Raw genomic sequence first — 24670 nt, 5'->3', positions numbered from 1 at the left:
AAGCGAACATTCCGTGTCCGAGTTGGCACTGTCTTATCTTAAATATTTGTTCAAGAAACAGGAGTGCTACAAGGAGGCGTATTGAGCTGCACACTTTTCATAGTTAAAATAAATTCCTTGCATCTGTCCATCCCACGTAATATTTTTTATTGCATATATGTCAATGATGTACAGTACAGATTGGTTTCAAATCGTGCAAAATCTCAATGTTCCAACGTCAGGTTCAACTAGGGTTGAACAAGGTATCTCAATGGGCAGATGAGAATGGTTTTTCACTCAACGCGCAAAAGAGCACTTGTGTCTTGTTCAGCCGAAAGAGGGGCCTCCGTCCTGATCCCGACATTGACCTGCATGGTCAACCTTTGTCAGTGAAGACCGAGCACAAGTTTCTTGGTCTCATATTAGACACTAAACTAACCTTCATCCCACACATCAAGTATTTAAAGGACAGGTGCTTAAAAACAATGAACATTTTGAAAGTGTTGTCACGCACTACATGAGGTAGTGATACGAAATGTCTAATGAATTTATATAAAAGCCTCGTACGCACACGTCTAGATTACGGTGCTATAATCTATCAGTCGTCAACACCATCAGCCTTGAAGATTCTCGACCCTGTCCACCATCTAGACATTCGCCTCTCTACGGGTGCTTTTCGAACTAGCCCTGTGGAGAACCTGTACGTGGATTCGAATGAATGGTCGCTCCACCTACAAAGATGTTTCCTGTCCTTTTTGTACTTTTTGAAGGTGAAGGCAGACAAGAAACACCCTTCTCATTTCACAATTAATGATTTGTCTTGTTCTGGCTTGTTCAAGAACCGTCCTTCATTTAGGCAGCCCTACTCGCCCCGTGTAAGGGGCCTGGTCGAAGAAACAGGTGTGCCTCTTCTTGAATACAGTTTGATGGCTCCTGCAACATATCTGCCACCGTGGCATTGGCAGCTTATAGACTGTGATGTCTCTTTTGTTGAAGTCACAAAGCACGCACCACTTTCACACATACATACATACTTCCTAAAACTACAACATAAATACACATGCTCTGAGTTCTTTACCGATGGGTCAAAGTCCAACACTTCTCTATCATATGCAGTGGTAGGCCAATCCTTTTCAGAGGTCGGCGTTCTTCATCCTGGTGCAAGCATTTTCACAGGAGAAGCTTACGCAATACTGGCGGTTGTAAAACACATCAAACAGATAAAATTACAAAAGGCGGCAATATACACAGATTCTCTAAGCGTGGTCAAAGCCCTGAAAATTCCTAAAAAGCACAAGAACCCCGTGCTGGTGTCACTTTACTCACTTCTGTGCACACTGTACACATCAAAACAGCACGTCGTTGTCTGCTGGGTTCCAGGGCAGTGTGAGATACAAGGGAACGTATCGGCCGACAAGCTGGCTGCTTCCGCCAACGACACCACTCCCAATGCATCAATACCAATCCTTGCACTTTACTTAAAACCTTTTCTAAAACGAAAGCTCAGGGGGTATTGCCAGAGCACGTTGGATAAACACACAGATAATAAACTCCATGCTATTAAGCCGCAACTATGTTATTGGCCGCCACTATCAAAATCACGACACACAGAAGTAACACTAACAACGCTTAGAACAGGATATACACACTCTACACATTCATTTCTTCTATCGGCAATCCACCATATTGAAAGAGATGTGGAGAACCACTTATGGTTCTCCACATTCTTGTCCAGTGCAATGAGCTAGATGCTCTAAGAAAAAAGTACTTTTTACTGCCCTGCCGGCAGCACCTCCCACTACACCCTGGGATGTTTATCGGTAGGGATCCGCTTTTTAAACTGCAATCACTTATCGTGTTTTTGAAAGATGTTCATAGCTTTCACCCCATATTTCGAGGTTATCCGTAGCACGACCTCTGTACCGTGGTCGTGGCTGCGGTGACTACATCTCTATCATGGTTTTATTATCATGTCATTTTGCCAACCACTTTCAGTGCACATATCTCATGCGACTGTCGTGATTTTATTATTCCATGTTTGTATCTGCGTTAGCGCGAGGATTTTTAAGGCCCCTTTACAGCCACGCATCATATCATTGTTCACATATCTAGTCTTTCGAAATGGCGCTCTTTGGCCTTCAAATCAATTGGCCCTTGTGCCATTAAAAACCACTCATCATCAATAATATATATATATATATATATATATATATATATATATATATATATATATATATATATATATATATATATATATATATATATATATATATATATATATATAGAGAGAGAGAGAGAGAGAGAGAGAGAGAGAGATAAGGTAAAGAAGTGTGTACCTAAGGGCTCATTTTTCCGTGTTTTGACACAATAATAATGAGATCTAACAGACAAGAATGCCAAGGAAAGCATAAAGTTATTAGACAGAATTGTAATGTAAGTGTGAAGAAAGAATAGTGGGTGAAATGATAACTTGCCGTGAACCTGCGGCCTTCGAATAATGCCTTTGATGCTCTATTAACTGAGCTACCATGGTGGCTATCCCCCCAGTCACTTTATTGGGTATATATCTGAATAAAACGTGGGAGTGTCAGTCAGCGCCACCAGTAGCCATGATGGCGAGTGTGGCACACTTTGTGAGCTTGTTTGGACGCACTTAACACGGGAATTTATCACGAGCTGGCAGCTGACCAATAGTCCCTTGTATACAACCTAAAGGCACCAAGTGTACCAGTACGAGACCATCAATAATTAATTAAGGAAAAAGAGTTTATACTTTGACATACTTTGCCGTCTTGAGATATACATATACGTGAAGGACGGCGGCGACGGCTAAAACCAGCCGAGACTGTCCATATAATTTCTATCACCGTAAAAATAGCCTGAGTAATTTTAGGACATTGTTAATAGTATGCATGCGATTCGGTTCGTTTCTGACACCTTGTTCATATTTGAAGTCATGCCTGATTTGCGTGGGACGACCTGCATACTGCACTATCAGCCTACAAATTAAATTAACAAGTGTGGTGTAGTGCATGCATGGCAAGCATGGCCAGGCACTTGTCTTGTCGCATTGTTGCCATGATCAGTATCACAGGCAGAGGCTATTAAATGTCCAACATTTCTTCATCCCTCTGATGTACTCAAACATGAGGACTTAAAAAGACATTAAAGAGGTACAATGGCTTACTTTAGATTGACATACCGCACTTTAAGAACTGTAATGCCATATGTTTCACTGTAATACATACATTATTTTCGGAGGAAAGCTAGGATGAAGTTTCATTTTCAAATTTCATGCCAAAATTTTTGTGCGTGACGTTAGAAATTTCAAAATATATTTTCGGTATTTTCGTGGCATTGGCTCGATCAAATTGTCTGAAACTTCGTATGCTAAGTCTATGGCACTCACAGGTTACAATGTACCTCATTTTTATCGATTGGAAGTTATCTAGGACCCAGTAGATGCCTTCAAATTTTCTTACGCGGTGGTGTTTGGTGGGGGAATCTCAAGATGGCGTTGCCACCCGCATTTTTTTTAGCAAGTTTATCACTTTCTAAGCATTGTGTCGGGGTTTGAGTGGTGTTTTCGAGATTCTGAAATTGTATGTTACTAATACGGGAAAAATTGTTTTGCTTTTTGGTGTGCCTTTAATTTGCACAAGAAGATATCACACAAAGTTACCAAAAGTTTGGCTGAGCCAACCTTTGGGTAACTTAGCAGGTGCTGTCTTGCTGCGCTGTTTATGTGGGCTGTCTTGCAGGTGACAAAAAGCAAGCACTAAGGTGTCCATATTAGCTACTGTACAGTAAACATTCCGTGTGCTCATCAGTGCAGAAAGCTAGTGCAACTGCCGCAGCATGGCTAGCTAAAGGAGGATGTGTGCATTTAGCATTTGAATTTAATTGTATGGTTCTACAATTGGAACCAATATTCTGTTGTTATCTATTAGCTTGAAATATGAGCACTAGAATTGCTAGGACTTCACCATGCCTGATAAACCTTTTCTGGCCATGTAATACAGATTCTTAATACTATGCTTTTGAGCTTCTACAGTGTGCTCAAAGATACAGAAACAGCTAGTTTTAGATAATATTGGTAGGTATCTGCTAATAACAAAGCAGCATGATGTTGTTCATTGTTTCAATTACGAAACATGTGCTGATGTTTGCGTGAAGGAAAGTCTGCATGACACCACTTGTTTCATACCATTTTCTTCTTACTTTCACAGGTTATCACTTAATGACCATCAGAAAGTATGTTTTAGTTCGATTTTATCTATATAACAAATTCATTTAAAAAAAGAGATGGTGTTTTAACGTTATGCATCTAATTTTGCTATGATTTGATATGGCAGCGCACATGAGAACAAGAACGACATAAAAGAACAAACGAAAGCTAAGCAGTGTACTTCAACTGTTGCTAATTGTCTAAGAAGTAAATATGCAGTACTCACAAATTGAAATGTGACACTAATTTTTTTTTAGTATTAACGTCTGGCATTCGTAATTGCTCTGGATAACCATGTCGTGGTGATGGATCTGGTCTTGAAGGTAATGTTGGCTCTGATTTATATTTTCGAGTCAAAGTTATGCCGATATGACCTGAACCACACCTGCAAAGTCTCCCGGATTACTTGGGAGACTTCTGGATTTGGAACGTTTCACCCCGTTGTAGAGGTCATAGGAAAATGTCCCGGAAATCCAGTTTTGTCCCGCGCGTCCAGTGCTTTGTCTGGCGACGTAGTAAAAAGGATTCTTTTTTTTTAACAATGGTAGCAAGGTTCAACTTTGTTCAATGTATGTTTTCAAGATGTAAAAATAGCGCCAGAACACGCGGCCTGCCCTGTAAACGCAGCAACATTGTGCATGGTTGTGCAATTTGGGGGGGGTCACGCATATTAACGCAAAAAAAAAAAACCAGAAAACTTTATTGTAGTAGAGGGAGGGCAGTGTGGTTGATGCTTTTCCTGGTTTTTGAATGTGCTAGCATTCTAGGAAGTGATGGTGGTCACGCTGCTCGTAGTGCTCTGCCACTGCGCTTCGTTCGCTGTTCAATTAACGGAGGTCGTTCCTGTGCTGCTGCATGTGTTTGTGCAAATTCCTGGTTTCCCAATGTAGGAATGGGGCAGTCGGCGCACGCGGTCAGTTAACCGCACAGCCATAACGCATGTGCTGGCACACCGGCCACACCTGAGCAGGGGGCAAATAAGCGAATTGGCGACGCTCTTTCACCTTCTGCTTGGGTGCTGCAGGGGTCCCGTCACATCTGTTGCAGCTGTGCGGTAACACTTTTTGAGCATGGTTAAAAACGTTGACGATCAGTAGTAGAGGCTCCCGACAACACGCGAGCCATATATTATATCTCAACACGCGGCCTGGAATTCACAATAAATTATCAGTCAGCTAAAAATAGCTTTCTCTTCTCTCGACAAATCACGAAAAATAAGCCCAGTAAGCCCATCTATCAGCCATTGGCTGATTTGAACCTGGCGAGCTCGGTTGTTACAGAAGTCGCCGCGAGAGGCCGTCACTTGTCCACTCGATTGCTCTGCAAAAGCCGCGTGTTCGAAGAAAAAAAAAATGCTCAAGGTCATGAGGCACGAAAAACGTTTTTTGTTTGCCCCTCCCATCCCTCCTTGCTCAGCTTCCAGCGCTTTCGTTGGGACGAGAGAAGAGAAAATGTGATTGCAGCTTGTGACAAATTTTTGCAACTCCGCTTGTACTGGACGGATTCTTAAAATTTTTGCGGCGTTCAGTTTGTGAAGTAATACGCTTTTCCAGTGAATTAATTTCATGGTTACTCAAAAAAGTGTTTCAGGGCCCCTTTAAAAAACTTTAGGTAGTTGAAATTTTCACAGCCCTCCACTACAACGTCTCTAATAATCATATGGTGATTTTGCGATGTTAAACGCTACATATAAATCAATTTATCGTCCGTGCTTCGAGCGGAAAAGGCCAAGCTGGGGGAAGTCTGCAGAACTGTGCTCCATTTCATTTCTTTTTGCTATACTTTACACAAGCTAAATTAACATTTTATTCATACGTGATAGTTTTTATTGCTGCTTACTCACGACAAGTTTGTCTTGAATCAGTTTTTATCAGCATATTGATTTCAGATTGTCTTTTGGTGCTCTTTGAATGATTTACTGATATGCAAGTTTTCTTATAGTGCAAAAGAAAGCCTGAAGTTTCTAGAATCAATTTTTTTACTGTGCAGGCTGGTCTGGGTCTCTCAGCTGCATCATTGGCAGCATCAGGAGGTGCAAGTCTTGGTTATGGCACTACACAAACAGCGGCTGCTCGGCTTCTTGGTGCAGCTGCTGCAACTTCTGGTGTCACCTCACCATCTTCAAGACAGCGTGTCTTCACAGGCACTGTCACAAAGCTGCACGATAACTTTGGTTTTGTTGATGAAGATGTGTTCTTTCAGACGTGGTGAGTACTGGCTTGTTTTATCCAATATATTGTCACGGTGTCGTGACGCTGACAAAGATAGTGATGACTTGTCCAAATGAAAAGTGTTTATGTAATTGGCCGAACTTGTGGCCACGTAAAAGAAAAGTCAGATTACAGCAAGACACTGGCACATTGATAGCGGAGGGCGGAGCGTTGACCGTCTATCAACTGACAAGCGGCGAAGCGTGTGGGCATTTATACCCTTGCCATCGAATATTCTAGCGTTATCGCTTGCGGCCACGTAGGTTCCCGAATAAACTGTGACATTCCCAAAATGGGCGTAATCTTAACAAAACGATCTACTAAAGCCTCGAAGCTTCTCGAACATCGTAGGCGCGGTTTGTGCTGAACATAGTGTAATGGGGTGATAACAGAATTTGAGGAAAGGATTGTGGCAACCTAATTACTACTACAATACTGTTAAAAGACTACAGATAATGTCCCCTGGCCCTTGCTTGGCTTCAGTGTGTTGATTTTCATTAAGGTGCTCATGTCCCCTGGACCTTGCTTGGCTTCAGTGTGTTGATTTTCATTAAGGTGCTCATGTATGCTTACAGTAATTTTACAGCATCCTCTAAACTCTTTTCAATAAACATAACATTCCATCTGACTTTCACCATATTTTGTTTGTACAGTGTGATCAAGGGAACCATGCCAAAGGTTGGCGAGAGAGTTCTAGTTGAAGCCTCATATAATGCCACCATGCCATTCAAGTGGAATGCCTATCGTATACAGCTGTTGGCCAACCAGGTAATACTTCACAAACTAGCCACCTTTTATTCCACATGTGATCCTCTTAATTTCTTTATACACTACTTTTGTTAGATTGTGGATTGATAAAGTGCCTCAGTATAATATATAATAATGGGTATAATGCAGCACAGACTGTAAATAATTCAACATATGATTGTTAAGGCTCATTAACTTTATGAACTGACTCTAAGAGGTTGCAACCATAGAGGAATTTCGATTATACGTCCCCCGGTATCATGACGACGTACATTTTATGGCAAAGGAGTTTGGTCTCGGCAAAATCCCCATAAAACAATGTATTAAAAACCTTAGTTTCATGACGCAGTTTTACGCCGACGCCGAATCTTGTGACGAATCTCAGATTTCTTCCGAAATAAAAAAAAACACCTTTAATCGAATCAAACGCTGACTTAATATTCACAAGTGCAAAATATGAACTTGCTGTTACCCAAGGTTGATTGTAAAGTAGAGAGTCGGACGATGTCTTCTGAGCATGGAAAATTGATTCTGGAAGTTCATGTGCTTCTATGTATGCCTCAATCGTGTGCGTGTGTATCCAGGGTCGTTACCTAGTCAAACTCAGTTCACAAAGAGTAGCTTGAGCTGGCCGAAAAGCTGATATTTTCCCTTTTTTTTTTTCCATGGAAACTTCTTCTGGTTGACGTACAGCTGATCTCCCACCTTGGTAGCACTCAAAGTCGCAGGCTTGCGCATGCATAAGGTTGCGGCGCAGCTGTTTTCATTATCCAAAATTACTTTCACTTGACGTCAACATTCATATAAGAGTGGGACGCCACTAGTTGCACCTCACAAGGCAACAAATTGCAACGTGCACAGCTCTGTCGCACACAAGGGCATTCTACGCAAACTCGTAATTCGTCGCCATTATGTGATAGCGATAACACGGTGTCAGACTCTTTTGATGGGAGGCTGTTGGAAATGCAGTTTTAGTTTCGTTGCCACGCATAAGTAATTTTCTAACTCTACTTATCGGTAAAAGTTGCACGTTGGATTGATCTTTTTTATAAGGGTAGAATAGAGACTCACTCACACCTCCTTCAACTAATGGTGAATTCCACTGGGAGAGCAGGTGCATTCAAAAGCATGCTAAAAGTGCTTTCTTCAGAGCAGGTGTGTTTCAGTGGTCGAATAGGTGCAGGAGCACTGTCATCCATTGGTAGATCAAGAGGGCTTTTGCTGCGCCGAAAGCAGCCAGGAGCAGTTTGTAGTGCTCTCGCATGAAAAGCGGAGTAGGCGCAGTACGACGAGTCACGTGGCCTCTGAACGTCACTGTCTCCCAATTTTTCTTCAGCCGGGGAATGGGGGGGCAATGGCAGCAACCTTGTGTAGTTTGAAACTACTGTTCTACTGCTTTTTACGGGTGGCGACGATGACAGCTGTATGTCTGCTGAATGCATTGTTGCACAAATATACTTTGTATTAGGCTAATGAAGAAGTGACTGACCTATTTTAGGGATATTTTTCTGTTGCCCAACGGAAAATATGCCGAGGCTTGGAATGTTTCGTTCCCATGGTCTCTCCACTCATCCCCCTCTCACCTGACCTCCGGGTGCAAGCCGCATTCCAGTGGCAGATCGAGTGACCCTGCTCTCAATGCTATGTCTTCCACTCCCTACTGCTCTGCCCCTCTACTCCTCTTCTCTGAATAGAATTCGCATAAGTAATGCTGCCATTAGCTACCACTGGCAAGAATAAGTTAATGTACCTTCTTTGCAGAGGCACAAGGTTGTGTCTTGGGCTTATTCAGACGGTCTGTTCCCCTTTTTTTTTTTTTTTGGCAAGGCTAAGTGCCACTGCGTATAATTTTAGTTTTTGGATTATACGGCGCCCGGATTATACGACGGTTCTGCATGGTCGCCCGAAAGTCGTATGATCAGGGTTCCACTATAGTTGCAAATTAAATGTTTTAGCACCCCCAGGTCTCGAAGGGATTGGTTGCAAATGGTCCCTTTTGGCCAAGAAGTGACCTGGCTTGACCAAAAGTGACCTAAAACAATTGCAAATATTGTAGTTGTGGAACACAATGTCCTTTCACTGGATTGAAAGCCGTAGCTCTACTTATTCTGATGTTAGTTTAGTAGACCTTGGGACAACAAAAGGGGCGAATCAAATGATAACTTAGGACTTCCACTTTGTCTGCTAGCTAATCTCTGTGCTGTCATTGTGCTATACCTGGTTATTCTTGTGCAACTTGCTTGTTGTGCGAGCAAATGTTTCATGCTTCATTTTGCGATCCGCAATGCCACATCCTTCATATTTTAAGTACATTCTGTCTGAAATGTATTGGTGTTTGACGCATGAACAGCACAGTTAAACAGATTGTTCTGTTGTTCCTTCTTTTGGTGGATATTCTTTTCCTTTACGCCAAGTTCATGGTTGACTCATAGATTTCTACATTTTCTAAAGATGTGAAACTGAAGTGTAGCGATATTGCTTGGTGGTTGCCATCGTACCTCAACTGCAAAAGCTACATAAGTGGCTGTCATGAAGCAGATCACGATGCTTGCATTTTTCAAATTAGATCTGAAAAATGTTCAGTGCTCTACACTCGCGTCTCAGGGGAGAAAAATTTTGGAGATGAAACTCCTGTTACAACAGACGTCCGCAGGCGTCCGAATAACATCACAAAAAATTAAAAAATAACATGCCTTGACGGAGTCATTTCAGTTGGCAGCGCCTTGCGGCGCGAAGTCGCATCCACGAAAAAAAAGAAAAGGCTACGCTACTGGCCGAGCGCATCTGAACGCGATCCGCATTCCCGCTTCGTGACTGCGGTGGAACGCGAGCGATACGCGCGACCGGTTCTTTCGGAAATTTAAACGGCAGCAATTTTCTACCGCAAGACACTGCCAGCATGGTTCGGCCCTCTGGCGATCTGACGTTATCTGGTCGCCTCAAGGAGGGAAGTTGCATCTTCTAAATGTTTCCTTCTCCGTGACTCGCGCCAACAAAAGAACATGGGAAATAAATAACAATAATAATATCTGGGGTTTTATGTCCAAAAACCACCATCTGATTATGAGAGACGCCGTAGTGGAGGGCTCCGGAAATTTTGACCATCAGGTGTTCTTTAAGTGTACTGACATAGCACAGTACTTGGGCCTCTACCATATTGCCCCAATCGAAATGGGACCTTTGCGCCTGGGATTGAATCGACAACCTTCGGGTCAGCAGCCGAGTATCTAATGGCTACACTACCACGGCAGTCTAAATACTAGAAGAAGCAGAAATGGCCAAGTTTGATCACCAGTATATCAGTATACAGTCCATCGCCCTGTCTATGAAAGAAATGCGCTTTCTAGGAGCAGCGTGCAATAGTGACTGGTGAATTTTATGTATGAGTTTTTAGTTTTGCATGTAACTGATACTTTTTATCTTGAAAGCTCACTGGTTATCATTTTGGGTTACCATGATTTGTGGAAGGGGAATTACGTAGGTGCGTAGTTATCATTATAAATATTTGTCTGAACCATAAATTTTATTTTAAGGTTGTAGGGGGTACGTCCTATGTACGGCTGACGCAGAAGGCCTAGGTAATGTTCCAGCTGCACACAGTCGTACCATGCACGATTAACGTCCCCTTTACGTAGCTTGTCTCATCGCAGCTACACGAGTTCGGACGAATAACGCAACGGGCTAGGTCAACAAACAACACTTTATTGCTCTTTGTTAGTAACAATGCATAAATATCACGTGTAGAGACTACAGATAACAAAGGTGTTGACGCTTACACCTCGGTCGTCTTGCTTGGCTCGCAGGGGGTTCCGGTTCCATCCTTCTTTCATGACTGGTATCAGAGAGCGTTCGGTCATTGGCACGCTAGCTTTCGTCATCGTTTCGGTTTCCCTTCCTTGATGAGAATACATTCCGTCACGGAGGGAGGGGAAACCTGCTTCGTGCGCCGGGAAATGGGGATCGCGAGCGGAGCGCCGTCTGCGGGGTTGCTCCATCCATTCGCAAGAGGCTTTATTGACTCGTGTCTTGAAGGGACAGTCATGTCTCCGCAACTAGGCTTTCGCACTGCCGCAAAAGCAAAAGGGTGACTGAATGCATGTGCTCCCCCACAATGTTAGCGCTTGTGCGTGTTGCAATTTAGTTTAAGGGGAGATGCGAGTCGAAAAATAGCGTTTTTAGCGAAATTTCTCGTATTTCTGATTTTTATTGCATTGTAATCTTCAAACCTTCTTCTTTCATCTGTGAAAATTTCAAAACTAAATTCGAACCGCAAAATGCAAAAAAAAATGTGTATGAAGGCATCGCGGTGGCTTAAAATTTCGTGAATTTGCGCCGATATTGGCCATCTTTGACTGCGCGCTGCTCCCCGTCGCAGTGCCGCCCGCCATCGCGATCGGTTGGGAAAGTTGCGTCCGGTCTTCTTCTTACAGCTCCGACGACCGCCAGATTCGCACGTGGGCAAAAAAAAATAAAAAACGAGGCCTTTTTATCACGTGGTTTGAGCGGTTCGAAACGCGCGGCACACTAAGCCGCATCGCCATTGGCTACCGAGTCATTGTCAGCTGTGTTGGTGGCGGCCATCGGCATTTGATCCGTCTGCTTTTCTGCGCGTCTACGCATATTTCCGCGATGACAAGCCCGAAAAAGTGCAACGTGAGACCGCAGAAGTTTCGAACGAAGCACAAGTTCAAGGGAAAACGGCGTAAAGCGCCCCGAACAACGGCGATGAACGAGAACGCGCCTACGTGTGCTAGGCCTGACGGCGGCATCGACGAGTGCGCGAGCGACAGTGGCTGCGATGAAGGGATTGACGCTGCACGTTCTTTCGTCAGTGCTTTGGAAAAGAAGCTCGGCTTCTTCGAAAAAGACGAAAGACAGCGCGATGAGGTTTGTGCAACGACAGTTTTGTGCGACACCCTCTTGCTGACGGCACTTGTGGCAGGTGCGGCATGCCCTGCTTGCTGTATTCAAAAACTTGCCGTTCGGGAGCCGGCAGAAAAGCGCAAGGGACTTTCGTCGCTCCTCGAACTTCATTGCGAAAACAGCGAATGCTCAGCAACTGTTCTTTCGTGCTCCTATACGTCACTGCGTGTTACGGCGGACAGCAGCAGCCGAGTGAGCCAACGGTACGACAGTGGGAGCTACCGAGATAGTTTCGCTGTAAATGTGAAGGCGGTGGTGGCTGCACGCGCTGTCGGCATTGGGCATGAGCAATTGTCGAGATTTTGCTCCATTATTGGACTCCCAAAGCCAATGCACCACCGAGGATTTTTTTCGATAGCAAAGAGGCGCATCAAGAGAATGTCCGAGCGTCTGACAGCAGACGCAAGGGCCCACCGTCGTCGTGGAGTGAAAACGGCACGGCTAGAAGAGAGTACTCGCAAGGACCGTGAGGGCACAACCTATGCTGCAGGACAGTTCTAGTAACTTGCAGTGCTTTTCAAAGTTCTGTTGAACATTATGGCCAAAGATTATGCATTTCTAACAACTCTGTGATAAAAAAAAAAGGTTTCAAACTTTCAAATACGTTTTTCTCCTTTTGCAGTTTTGTGTGATCTGTGATTCTTATACACGCTAGTTCGTATACTTAGAATTGTCATACCTCTATGAAATTTTGCACATAGCATGATGAAGGCCCATAGAGTGCAAGTATCTATTCAGATTGTCAGTGCTGCTTGATTATGTTTTTCAAAAATTACATAACATTGAAAGCCCTTGGCAACTAGAGCCACAGTAAATTTTTCTATTTTATTATTGTATTTCATCTTTTTACACACAAAATTTATATAGTTTTTTGCACTCTACAGTTCCAAAGGATCATAGTCAGCTATATCTGCATGCTTTATCTCAAATTTTTATAGGTCAGAATTGTTGCAAAACAATGGCCATAATTTTGCAGTATCTGACCTGCAGAAAGAAAACCAAGCAATCTATTTAAAAATAAATGACATTTTGAAAAGAGGAAAAAAAACTCTATTAGCATGCCAATTTGTGTTAAATTCAGACTCTTATTAAAGAAAATCGTTTTTCGAGTAGCATCTCCCCTTAACAGGATAGCGTTGAAGAGGTCAGTTCGCAGAAATTCTAGTCTTGGTGTTGACATGGTTCATTGGTTGTGAGTAAAGAATCATCCTGTCCGTAACCGAAGTCGAGAAAGATTGAAATAAAATAAATATTGAAAGTTTCCTGGTCAGATTGAGGATCAAACCCAGGCAAGCAAGTAAGTGCTCCACCAGACAGCCACTTGTCTTCTTGTGAATACAGTGAAAATAACTTATTATCACGACTTCGGGGTTAAAAGCCGACTTTAAGATTGGGTGTGTTGGTACATTATGATCATGAGTGCAAATCAGCGCTACTTACAAGAGGGGGATAGAAGAGAGGACACAGAGTCAGCACTCTATGACCTCTCTTCTGTACCGTCCTGCCGGGGTCATGGATTTGCTTTTACAATCATGTTAAAAACCGGCCACCCATTACAAAAGGCTCACTCAATACTGTGCATATTTCCTTAAGGGGGCAGACTGATCTTGGGCATCTTTTTGATTTTTCTTCTGTGATCTTTATGACACTGCAAATGCTTATGCAGTTTTCCTGCTAATTTCAAATGTGTAACCACTTATCCTTTAACTCATCTTGTACCTGGGATAACTTAAGCAGGGGTGGAAGTGCTGTGCCATTTGCGCCATTCTGCGCCAATCTGACCTGCTGCGCCAAGCGGCACCTAAGCGATAATTTGCGTGTGCAACGCCAAATTTGTCCACCGGCGGCCACCAGACGGCGATAGCCGCAGATACCGTGCTATGCCAAGCCAATGGTCGAGCAGCCCAAGCCAGAGCCCGAGTGGAGTGGTGGCAGCGGGGTCTCTACCATGGTGGCTGGATATATCCAACGGCCGTGTCTCTACCAACACTCCAGCCAACGCGCGCGTGCGACAGGGGCCAGTGGGCTCTCCCAGCCCACTTACGATTGTAGAATGCTGGTTGGGAGGCGATGCGTAATCAAAGCAACGTTTTTTCGTTGCACTTACAAATGTACGTACACCCTGCTATCATTAATACGGTACACATTATGTAGTGTTTGATAAATAATATTAATAAATAAATGAATACGCGTGGTTTCTGAGGAAAAAGTCAACTGTAATAATGCTCAACAAAATTTAACAGTTAAACTCGCAGCATTTGATTGATTTAATTATGCCACAACATTTACTATAAGCCAATTTTTTCGTTGCTCAAAAGTAGCATGAGTCCTTCGCATCAGCTTCGATTTTCTAATGATGTTGAGGCTAGCTGAACTCATTAAACGTAAATATTTTAATTTCATAACTAGTATGTTCCGAGTGCTACAGCTAACACTTTTACATTTTTTTCATTTTTGAGGATTTTGGACACATAATTGAAACACCCAGTGCGGATGCGGCCATTGTCGAGTGGTGCAAGAAAAATAATTAATAATAACGCAACAGCAATAAAAAGCTCATTTCATAGAAATGCCAATGTCGGCGACGCCGGTTTAAGCGAGAAATCATCTTGGCCGTGAAAAGGAATCGAGAGAGTTGCAAATAAAATGAAGGATACAAATTTTGGTTTGAGTTTTTCACGGGTAATTTCACTGGTGACATAATCGACTGTAATTTCGAACGAGCGCTCAAGGTAGCAATTACAAAAATGTTTCTCACAAACACAGCCGCTGGAGTTACGAATCTATAGATCTATGGTCTTCTCCCACGCGGCTAAGTGTTCTGGGTCTGCAGCGGCGCTGGATAATCAGACCCGCTCGTTGTAGGGGTGGAAAAAAAAAAAAAAAAAAAAGCAGGTGCTGTCTTTACGCCTCCTTTTCTGTGACGACTTCCCGGTTTCGTAAAGAGACACAAGGGTGAACAACGTGCACAGAAAAAAAAAACACCGCTATGACATGCGAAGGCATGTGCTACCTGTTCAACTTCCAAAATGCCCTGCAACTGCACAGCAACTGACTGGGTTTCTTTGCTAATTCGAAGTGCATGCAAAGAGCAAGATCTGCGCGAGCGACCCGCGCTCTCTGTGCGCCTTGCTGCTCGGATAGTATGGTCCCTAAGGGTGTCGCCGTCTGGTGGCCTCCGGAGGAAGGCATCATCGGCAGTGCACGATCTCCTCTATAAATTCACGACCTGCTCATGCCACCGCTCCCCATGTCGCCAGGTTTGCTTTTGATTGTTTAATTTTTTTAGTTCTCTAAAGTGCCACAGCACGCCATGGCGCCAAAACTAAGCCTCATCGCTGCAGCTGCCAAAGAGCTTTCCTGCGTGGTGCGTGCGTGGGTTGACTCGTTTTTGTGCCATTTGAAGGTTAGCGTTTGTCAGGATATTTGTTCAGGACTCGGGAGCATTAGGGTACGACAGGTACAGCACCATTCACATAATGGCGTACTGCTGCGTTCTATTCTGCAAGTCGAGCAGCCGGCGGTCAACTGCGATATCATTCGGCGAGATTAAATTCGTCAGCGTCAATGCTAAAAGCTCGTGGAATAGAACAGGGACAGTTCAAATTGATGTAGCCAGTTAGAACGCATGGTTTAGACTGATACTCACGTTTCCAGAAAACATTATTCCCTTTATGGAAATGGAGCACGACAAAAGCTGTTGTCAATGCGTTGTATTTTGCTGCTTCAGTGATAAAAGCTTGGTGACATCGCCGGTGAGACACACAGAGAACTTTAGTAGCGCTCCAACAGTGGCAATAACTTCAACGAACTGCTGCAGGTGCGAAAAATTGTTGTAACAACATTGCGGTAATCCGCCGGTATTATCGCGCGCTTCCAACGATCGTTCGACGTTCGCCAGACGATAGCACAACTACTCCTTTCTATTGTTATTTATGAACAATATCATTGAAGGACGATATGCAGGGCATGAAAACTTACACGGGTCATCGCATGCGCTGTTAGTATCGTATGCGTCTTTATTTGCGTCGCAGAAACTCCAATTTCCGGTTTCAACTCGTTACAAGATCGCAGTCTTGCCTACGGACGAATTATTTCTGCACCTTCTAGATGTCGTTTAGGTGGGGCGCACTGCGCAAAACAAACAAGTGGCGTGTCGCATATTACTCGCCTGCGCTTAGACGAGGACACAAGAGCACTCACGCAGATAGAGTTCCTATGGAGTTCCTGTAATGAACATCCTGGAGCCAATCAATGTGGTGCTTCTCACAGCTTGTATGTTGCTTTGATTCGTTAAAACAATTCGTTAAATTTGTGGGTTGCTCGATCGGCGCATTATAAATAAGATAAAAAATTGCAGAAAACACGCGCACACGAGTGCACCACTATGACAGCGCGTCGTCTGCTATGGATGGATGGATTGATATGGCTGGACTCTTTAGGTCAGGCGGCGGCTAACGCCAGCTAGCCGTAATACTTAGTGAACCGAAAACTAGATTTATCTTTTTTTTTTCTTTTTAAATAGTGAAGTTGAGGACTGGTACTTTGCAGTAAAGGGTTCAATTTTCACTCGTGCCTTGACTTTAGCCACCAATCAGATAACCTCCTTCTAGTTAATTCTACCCACTTAAAGAGTATTTTGCCCTCCCTGTTCCTAAACCCCAGTGCTTTGAAAAACTCTGCGCCATTACCCTGAAATATAGGGTGAAGCCCTCTACAGAACATTATCAAGTGTTCGGCAGTTTCCTCCTCCTCTCCACACGAACTACATACCGTGTCTACCCCTTGGTATTTGGCCCGATATGTCTTGGTTCGCAATACTCCCGTCCTGGTCTCAAACAGTAGAGAACTACCCCGAGTATTATCATGAATCCTTTCCTTGGCGATTTCCTGTTTAAAAGTTTGATAGATCTCTAGTGCAGACTTCCTAATCATGTCGATTCTCCACATATTGGTGTCCGTTTCCTTCACCTTTTTCTTAACCGATAGTTCTTTTTGGTTTCGCCCCCTGCTGTTTTCTAAGCATTTACCCGTCAATTTTCTGGCTCGCTTCCTCCATTTTGTATTGACATTCTTTATGTACAAGTAGCTGAAAGCTTCCTAGCCCAACGCTTCTCCCCCATTCCTCTCAATTGCTTCTCAAATTTCATCTTGCTGCTAGCTTCCCTGCCCTCATATGATGACTATACTATCCCATATCACCTTGTACTTCCTGATTTGGTGTATTCCCGTGAAATCCTAAACCCAGCCTACATATTCCACGTTGCTTAATTTCTAATCTTGCTTGAACTTCTGATCTCATGCACAAGACCGCATTGCCGAACATTAGACCAGGAACCATGACCCCTTTACATATTCCTCTCACAACATCATACCTGTTGTAATTCTACCGTGCCCTATTTTTCATCACTGCTGCATTCCTGCTACCTTTAGTCGTTACGTATATTTCGTGTTCCCTTAGGTACTCGGACCCATTACTTATCTATACGCCCATATATTTGTATTGATCTGTTATCTCTAGCGTGACCTCCTGTATCCTAAGCTCACTACCTTCATTATCATTAAAAATCGTGACTGCTGATTTTTCCTTACTGAATCAGAAATCTAACCTATCTCCCTCATTACCGCAGATGTTCATCAATCTCTGCAAATCTTCCTTGTTGTCGGCTGGTAGTGCCTGTTCAATGAGTTTTCCTTGCTTGATGAAAGAGAGGTTGAAGCCAAGTCCGCTTCCCTATAATTTGGCCTCTAATCCTGGTTGGTACATCATGAATAACAAGGGTGATAGAGGACACCCCTGCTTAAGCCCGGTTTTACCTCTGTGGTCTTGGATACCTGTTTTTCCCACTTTATAACTACCCTGTTACTTTTATAGATATCCTTTAAAAGATTAGTGACTCGATCTTCCTCACCTAGTGTGTCCAGTATTCCCTACAAGTCCTCTTGAACTACCCTATCGTACGCTACCTTGATATCCAAAAATGCTAGCCACAGAGGCCTGTGTTCCTTTCTTGCTATTTCGATGCAGTGCATCAGTGAGAACAGATTGTCTTCCAAGCTACTGTGTTTCCGAAACCAATTCTGCAGTTCCTCCAGCACCCCCTCATCCTCTATCCATACCTGCAGTCTTTCCTTTATAATCTGCATCGCCAGCCTGTAGACCACCGATGTCACTGTTATAGGACGGTAGTTGTTTGTCAGTTTTTTCCCCCTTTCCTCTATAGATCATGCTCATCTTGCTAAATTTCCATCCATCGAGGACATCACTATCGATTATTATTTTGCTCACTGACTCTCTCAAAGTCTCCATAGCCATCGGACCCGATGTCTTTATCAGCTTAATTGGAATGCCATCTGGGCCTGCTGATGTACTACTAGGAACCCTCTTCTCACCCCTTTCCCACTCTCTTGAAAATGGAGCCATTGCACCACTTGATCCATCCTTGTTCATTGTGGTGCATAAAGCACTTTGTTCAAACTTTTCTGTCACCCTTGTTCTTATATATTCAATAACTTCGTCCCCTTCTAGCCTAACACCTTGAGCTGTAGTTATAAACCTCTGCTCTAGGCTTGTCTCATTTCTTAGAGAGTTTAGATGGTTCCAAAATTTCGCAGCTGCCTTTCTATTCTTTTTATGTACTTTTGCCAGTCACTGAGCCTCTTTCTTCTAATGTTTTCATTGATCAGAAGGGATGCTTCCCTTCTACAATTTAGAAAGATGTCCCATTTTCTTTCAACATCATCTGTCGGTTCACCCCACTACTGAGCATGTCTGTTTTCCCTAGAGGCTTTCTAACGTTTTGCTATGGCTCTCTTTAACTTCCTCATCCCACCAACTTTTGGGTTTGTGTCTTCTTTTCCGGGGTGATTCGTCTCATGCCTTAGCAAGCCCTAGCGCAAACAGTCTAATTAGATTTGTGTATGTCCACACTGTTTTATTATCCTCAGTGATTACTTTCTCAATTTGTTTAGTAGCTATTTCTATTTGGCTTTCTGAATAACAATTTTCCTTTAGTTGCTCATCTTGTCTCCTTCCCACTTTCATTTCACTGCTCTTCCAAAACTTAGCTCTATACGTTTGTGATCACTACCCAGACTTCTGGAGCCACATTCATCTATGTGCATTCCCCTGAGCATATCTATCATGCATCCTATGTGACATCAGTGCAGAATCTATCGTCGACTGCAGCCTTCCTATCTCCCATGTTATTTGCCGTTTACACTTCTCAGCACTGTTGCAAATGATGAAATCATGCCTTTCACACGTATCCATGATCATTTTGCCTGTTGGGTTGGTATACCCATTTATATCTTCTATGTGCGCATTCATATCTGCTAGTATAATTATCTCGCACTCTCCTCCTAATTCCTCAATGTCTTGATGTACACTCCACCATTGCCTGGCTTTCCTCTCTGGCTTTTGCCCCAGTCTTCAAGTACACTAAACCAAGGAGTGTCATCTGCCCAGCTACTTTCCCTTTTAACCATAAATGTTTCATGCATCCGTGCTTGACTCTTTGCCAACCCATACTTTTTGTATAACTGCACCAATTCCACTCCCCTTTTTTGCTGCCTTCTGTTCTATTGCAATATTCCCATACGTAGTCCGGATTGCTAGGTGCTTGCTCCATGTCCCGAAGATGTGTCTCCACAACCCCATATACCATCACCTCCTACTGTAATAACTGCTCATCTATCTTTTCCCACTTTAACCTAGTCTTGCCACCCTGCATGTTAATATTGCCTATGTCTGACTTAGCTCGGCCCTTGTGCTTACGTCGATTTCTTCTCCCACAGACCCCTTGCAGCTTGAATATTTGTGCCCTTTTAAAACCGTTGTTGGCTACACTGTTGGCCTCAGGGCTGGCGGTAGCCTCCTCCCGCTCACGCTACGCTCGGAGCTGTTTTTGGAGTTCTATCCTCTGCTCCCGTTCCGCCCCAAGTTCCTCCTGAAGCCCCTAGATGCTAGCCTCTATGCGCTGCACGGCCACCTTCAGTGCCTCGCACAGCCTCCACACGAAGCTCGCCTTCTGTGCGTCAGCCAAACTCGTGAATGCTGTCTCGTCCAACTAGCACCACTGCTTGCATTCTTCGCACTGCACTATCTCACTGTCGCCCGTGGTTTTTCCAGCCTCCTTAGCCATCGCCTGCCCGACCATAGGACCGAGCGCCCGACAGCCCTATGCTCAACCCTAATCCTGCTATCCAACCGCCTCCACTAACTCTCCTACCTCAACAACTGTTTGAAGCTACCACCTACACCGCACACACACGTGTTCAATTTCACCAGTAGCCTCTCACTAAGTCCACTTCGTGTTCGGTTCTAGCTGTTTAACAACTAAGTCTATGAAACAACTAACAACTATGAGGGTAAGTCGTGGCGGCACCTCGCGGTATCTTGGGTCTCTACACGCCAATTTTCGGGCTTACATGCGTCCATAGATTGGCACAGGTCTTAAGTTTATAGAGGAGGTCGTGCGGCAGTGCCAGCCTCTCCCATTAGAAACGCTCGGCGGTCGGCACACTAGTAAGTATATTCTAGGTACTACAGGGAGTTTTAGAATAACGTTTGCTGGGGCTGCGGGCATAGCGGGCGCCATATGAGTTTTAGAATAGCGTTTGCTCCCCCTAGAGAAAAGTCTAGGAACTTTCACCCCGAACTCAAACCCAAATGCATGGAACCTACTCGCAGGACTTCGCAGGCCGCGATCGCCGCACGCTACTTCAGATTTTCTACGTGTGGGCCGCAAACGCGGACGTCGACTCGGGTTACGACGCGTGTGCAGCGGCAGCGACCACACTGCAAGGGCTCGCGGTGTGCTATTCTAAATCTCCCTTATAACAAAGGGTGCAACCACGTCCATTGTTATAGTTAGTTTGGTGCCGTCGTATTTCCGTTCATGCATGAATTTTGTTAAGGTGGTGTTTGTGTGCATACATCAATATGCGACTCTATATATGTTTTAGCTGCAAAGCTGATAGCCAAACCATATAAACTGAGAAAAAGAAAACGGTTTTACCGGTGAAGAGATGACTGAAATAGCAAGAATTTGTAATGGTAATGCCGCACGCGGTTTCTATTTTTGCTACCGCACCATTACGCGTGTAACACTGCCTTGCGCAATCCAATCCCAAATTACTGGGAACAATCTAGATAAACTTAGAACCTTCCGATGAGTATTTGCAAGGTGTTTCAGCGCGCGAACAAAGGAAAAAAGGACAGGGTAGACAGAAAGAGCGCTGTTCCAACTAACTTTATTTCGCAGAGTGGCAAGAATTTATACGTCTAAAAAGGAAGATTACAGAGCATAAATGTAAAAAACAAGCCCAATCTACACACCAGTAAGAGCACGTGTGACAGGTCCTCTAATGCCTTAACGCCCAGCCAGGTAATCGCGTTCAGCCTGGGATAAAGCAACCGATGAAGTGCTTACGCATTTAGCGCTCTTTCTGCGCTCTTTCTGTCTACCCTGTCCTTTTTTCCTTTGTTCGCGCGCTGAAACACCTTGCAAATATGAATACGCACCAACTAGCCCAAGCTTCCACTCTTGTGACTTCCGATGAGATTACGCGCACAACGCGTACATGAGAGTTTGGTCTGGAACTAGCGCAGCGGCTACCGATAACGTGGCAATCTTCGATGGCACGTGTATAAATGCCGCAGCACTTTGCTGCTTGGCAGATTATCGATGGGCGACGTTCTGGTTTGCAGCTATCAGTCTACAGCTTGTATTGCTTGAAGAGTGTCGTTTTGTTTTCCGGGCTCCGTTTCGCCTAAATAAGGTTCACTCTAGTAAACAGCGGCTGCTGTCTTCCTCAACCTCGCGACCCTGTGACAATAAGAAGGCTGAAAGCTAACGCTTTAGAATCCGACATCGCGACACTCTGCAAAACACTGGTGTTAGAAAGGATGTACAGCTGCTCCATATGGCACAAGCTCTTACCGTAGGGAGCGCACCACGTAGAACGGTTATGAGCCACGCGCTGATGCTTGCCGATAGCATGCGCCAGCTTATCACAACCTTGCCCTTGGAATCAACGTTCATCGCTGCTGCTCGAGCGACTCGCCCCCCCCCCCCTTTCCCCCGCTTATTTTTTTATGCTCCTTCAAGACGAGCGGCGCTTTTCCTCTCTGCTTGCGCATTCGACGGCAGGTCTAACATGCGGTGGGATAGTATCCCGTGTGCCGTCGCTTTCAAGCGACAGAGATCGGCCGCTTCGTTTAATCTCTGCTTGCGCAGCACTCCCCACCCGAATTTGCGCAATTTTACGCGCGGGTAGAACGTATGATGCGCGGTGAATGTTACCAACTTTATTCATTCACTATAATAAAGTTGAAGGGCGAGACATTCACTAAGTGAAGGGCGAGACATATTTTATGCCCCCCACCCCGACCCCTGTTTAAGTAGATCTCCCGGATTGCGTTTTTGCAAACTTGGCAGGTATGTGTAACAACATGACTACAATACCACGCTCATGATGCGCTCACTTCAGTTTTGCTAGTTTCACATATACAAAATTTGCTTTTGTGGGATGTGAATGGATCACGTAGATACCGTACTTACTCGCGAATGAACGCACTCACATAATAAACGCATGCCCAACTTCAGTCATCAAAATTTGGATATTTTTCCCCCCGCGTAATAAATGCACCCCCTACATTCATCTGCTGCAGTACTGCTAACCGACGCCTGGCGTCTCCTCACTCGTTGGATCTCCTCCGGTTTCTATTAATTTGCCAACTCCCCCTCAACCACCTGAGCTCGCTCCCTCCTCCCCTTCCCCCATTGCTGCGTGCCGTATTGCTTTTCTTTCTATCTGTAATAAACGCATCCGCGGCAGTCCCGCTAACCGACACCTGGGGCCTTCTCACACGTTGGCTCTCTTCCTTTTTTTTTTATTACTTTGCTGACCACCCTTACCCACCTCGGCTCGCTCCCTCGCACCTCCTTTCACCCGTTGCCGTGTGCCTATTGCTGTTCTTTCCATGTGTGCACGGCTTGTCTCCCTATTCTTACCTGTGCATCACTGCGGGGTTCAGGAGCCGCAGGAGCCGCAGGAGTCGTGCGAGTATAGAGCCATCATGCGAGTATAGAGACATCGCAGCTGATAAGCACACAGCGAGCGAGGGTCACCAAACTGCCCGCGCCAACCGACGTCAGTCACTTTCTGCGAATCCCGCCACCCTTTTTTAGCCTAATTTCTTTTTCTTCACTCTAACTGTCCGTCCTGCCATTCCCCTCCCCCCCCCCCCCCCCCCGTGAGCACACGCATTTGGGCGCCGCTTGAGATCATAAGTAGATATCACTGTTGGGATTAAACGATTGCGAGAAAAAATAGTCGCAAAGCGTTATGGCATGTGCGGGTCCCTCGGGGCCGCAGCCCCAGGGACAGCTTGCAGAAGATAGCGCCATCAACTACCGAAGATGAGTAAAGTGGTACAATGAAGCTGTTTTCCAACAGTGTATGCGTATGTAAGTTGCGAAAGGCTAAGCGACCTAACTTTTTTCTGCATTACTGCATTTTTTCCTTCTCCCAAAAAAGTTTTCATAAAATTTACCCTGCGTAATAAACACACACCTCAACTTTAGTCCAATCTTTCAAAAAAAAAAAAAAAACTTCATCCATTACGCGAGTAAATACGGTATGTGACTGGTTGAAACATGATAATCATGAGATGTGTATCGTATGACAACATGACTACATGCCGCCTCGCCGTGGTGGTCTAGTGGCTAAGGTACTCGGCTGCTGACCCGCAGGTCAGGGTATCGTATCCGGGCTGCGGCGGTTGTATTTCCAATGGAGGCGGAAATGTTTAAGGCCTGTTTGCTCAGATTTGGGCGCACGTTAAAGAACCCCAGGTGGTCGAAATTTCCAGAGCCCTCCACTACGGCATCTCTCCTAATCCTACGGTGGTTTTGGGACGTTAAACCCCACATATCAAATCAAATCAACATGACTACATGTCACGCTCATGATGCGCTTACAGTCATTTCGCTAGCTTCGCATACATCAAATATGATATTACGTGACGTGAACGGACGACGAAGGTAACTGATGTACGTGGACGATAGGCAGGGTTGGAGGGAGACGAGGAGAAAGAAGAGGTTATAAATAAAGAAGATAGCTGGCACCCCAGCCTAGTACTGTGTATTATTACAAATTGGCGCAGCCGCGTATACTTTCTGTGCGGACATTCAAGATGTGGGTGGACTTCACTATTGGAGGAAATCAGTGCGGTGGCATCCGGATCTTGACCGGAACGCCTCAAGATGAAGAGGAACTAGCATTTCCGGAAGCAGTGAGCACTGACGCATTTGTTTCCTGTATAAGCACTAAAATGAAGCTCACTCTAGACCATTTACTTGCTAAAAGAACGGTGAGGATCAACATGAAACTTCAGGATTATGAGAATTTCGTGCTGACTCCAGTAAGAAACGACGTGAAGCCTGCTACCGCTACTTCGCCTGACAGTTCCGTCGAGCTGATCAACAAGTTTCTTGAACTGCACCAAGAACAGAATAGGCAGCAAAATAATTTAATGCGCTTGCTTGTAAACGCGACGGAAAGATTATGGAGACCG

At 44.5% G+C, this 24670-nt stretch overlaps 1 protein-coding gene across 2 annotated transcripts in view; it reads left to right on the top strand.

Moving 5' to 3' along the window:
- Nucleotides 1-24670, top strand: part of LOC119187710 (cell division cycle and apoptosis regulator protein 1) — a 274460-nt gene that overhangs the window by 59493 nt on the left and 190297 nt on the right. For both annotated transcript variants that reach the window (XM_037435792.2, XM_037435791.2), the window contains 2 exons: nucleotides 6197-6414; nucleotides 7071-7185. In XM_037435792.2, the coding sequence (XP_037291689.1) occupies nucleotides 6197-6414; nucleotides 7071-7185 (333 nt within the window). The remainder of the gene's footprint in view (nucleotides 1-6196; nucleotides 6415-7070; nucleotides 7186-24670) is intronic.

Source organism: Rhipicephalus microplus, chromosome X, assembly GCF_043290135.1.
Source record: "Rhipicephalus microplus isolate Deutch F79 chromosome X, USDA_Rmic, whole genome shotgun sequence".
Classification (NCBI taxonomy): Eukaryota; Metazoa; Arthropoda; class Arachnida; order Ixodida; family Ixodidae; genus Rhipicephalus; species Rhipicephalus microplus.
Note: the sequence above shows the minus strand (reverse complement) of the source record. Positions and strands in the feature narration are given on the sequence as shown.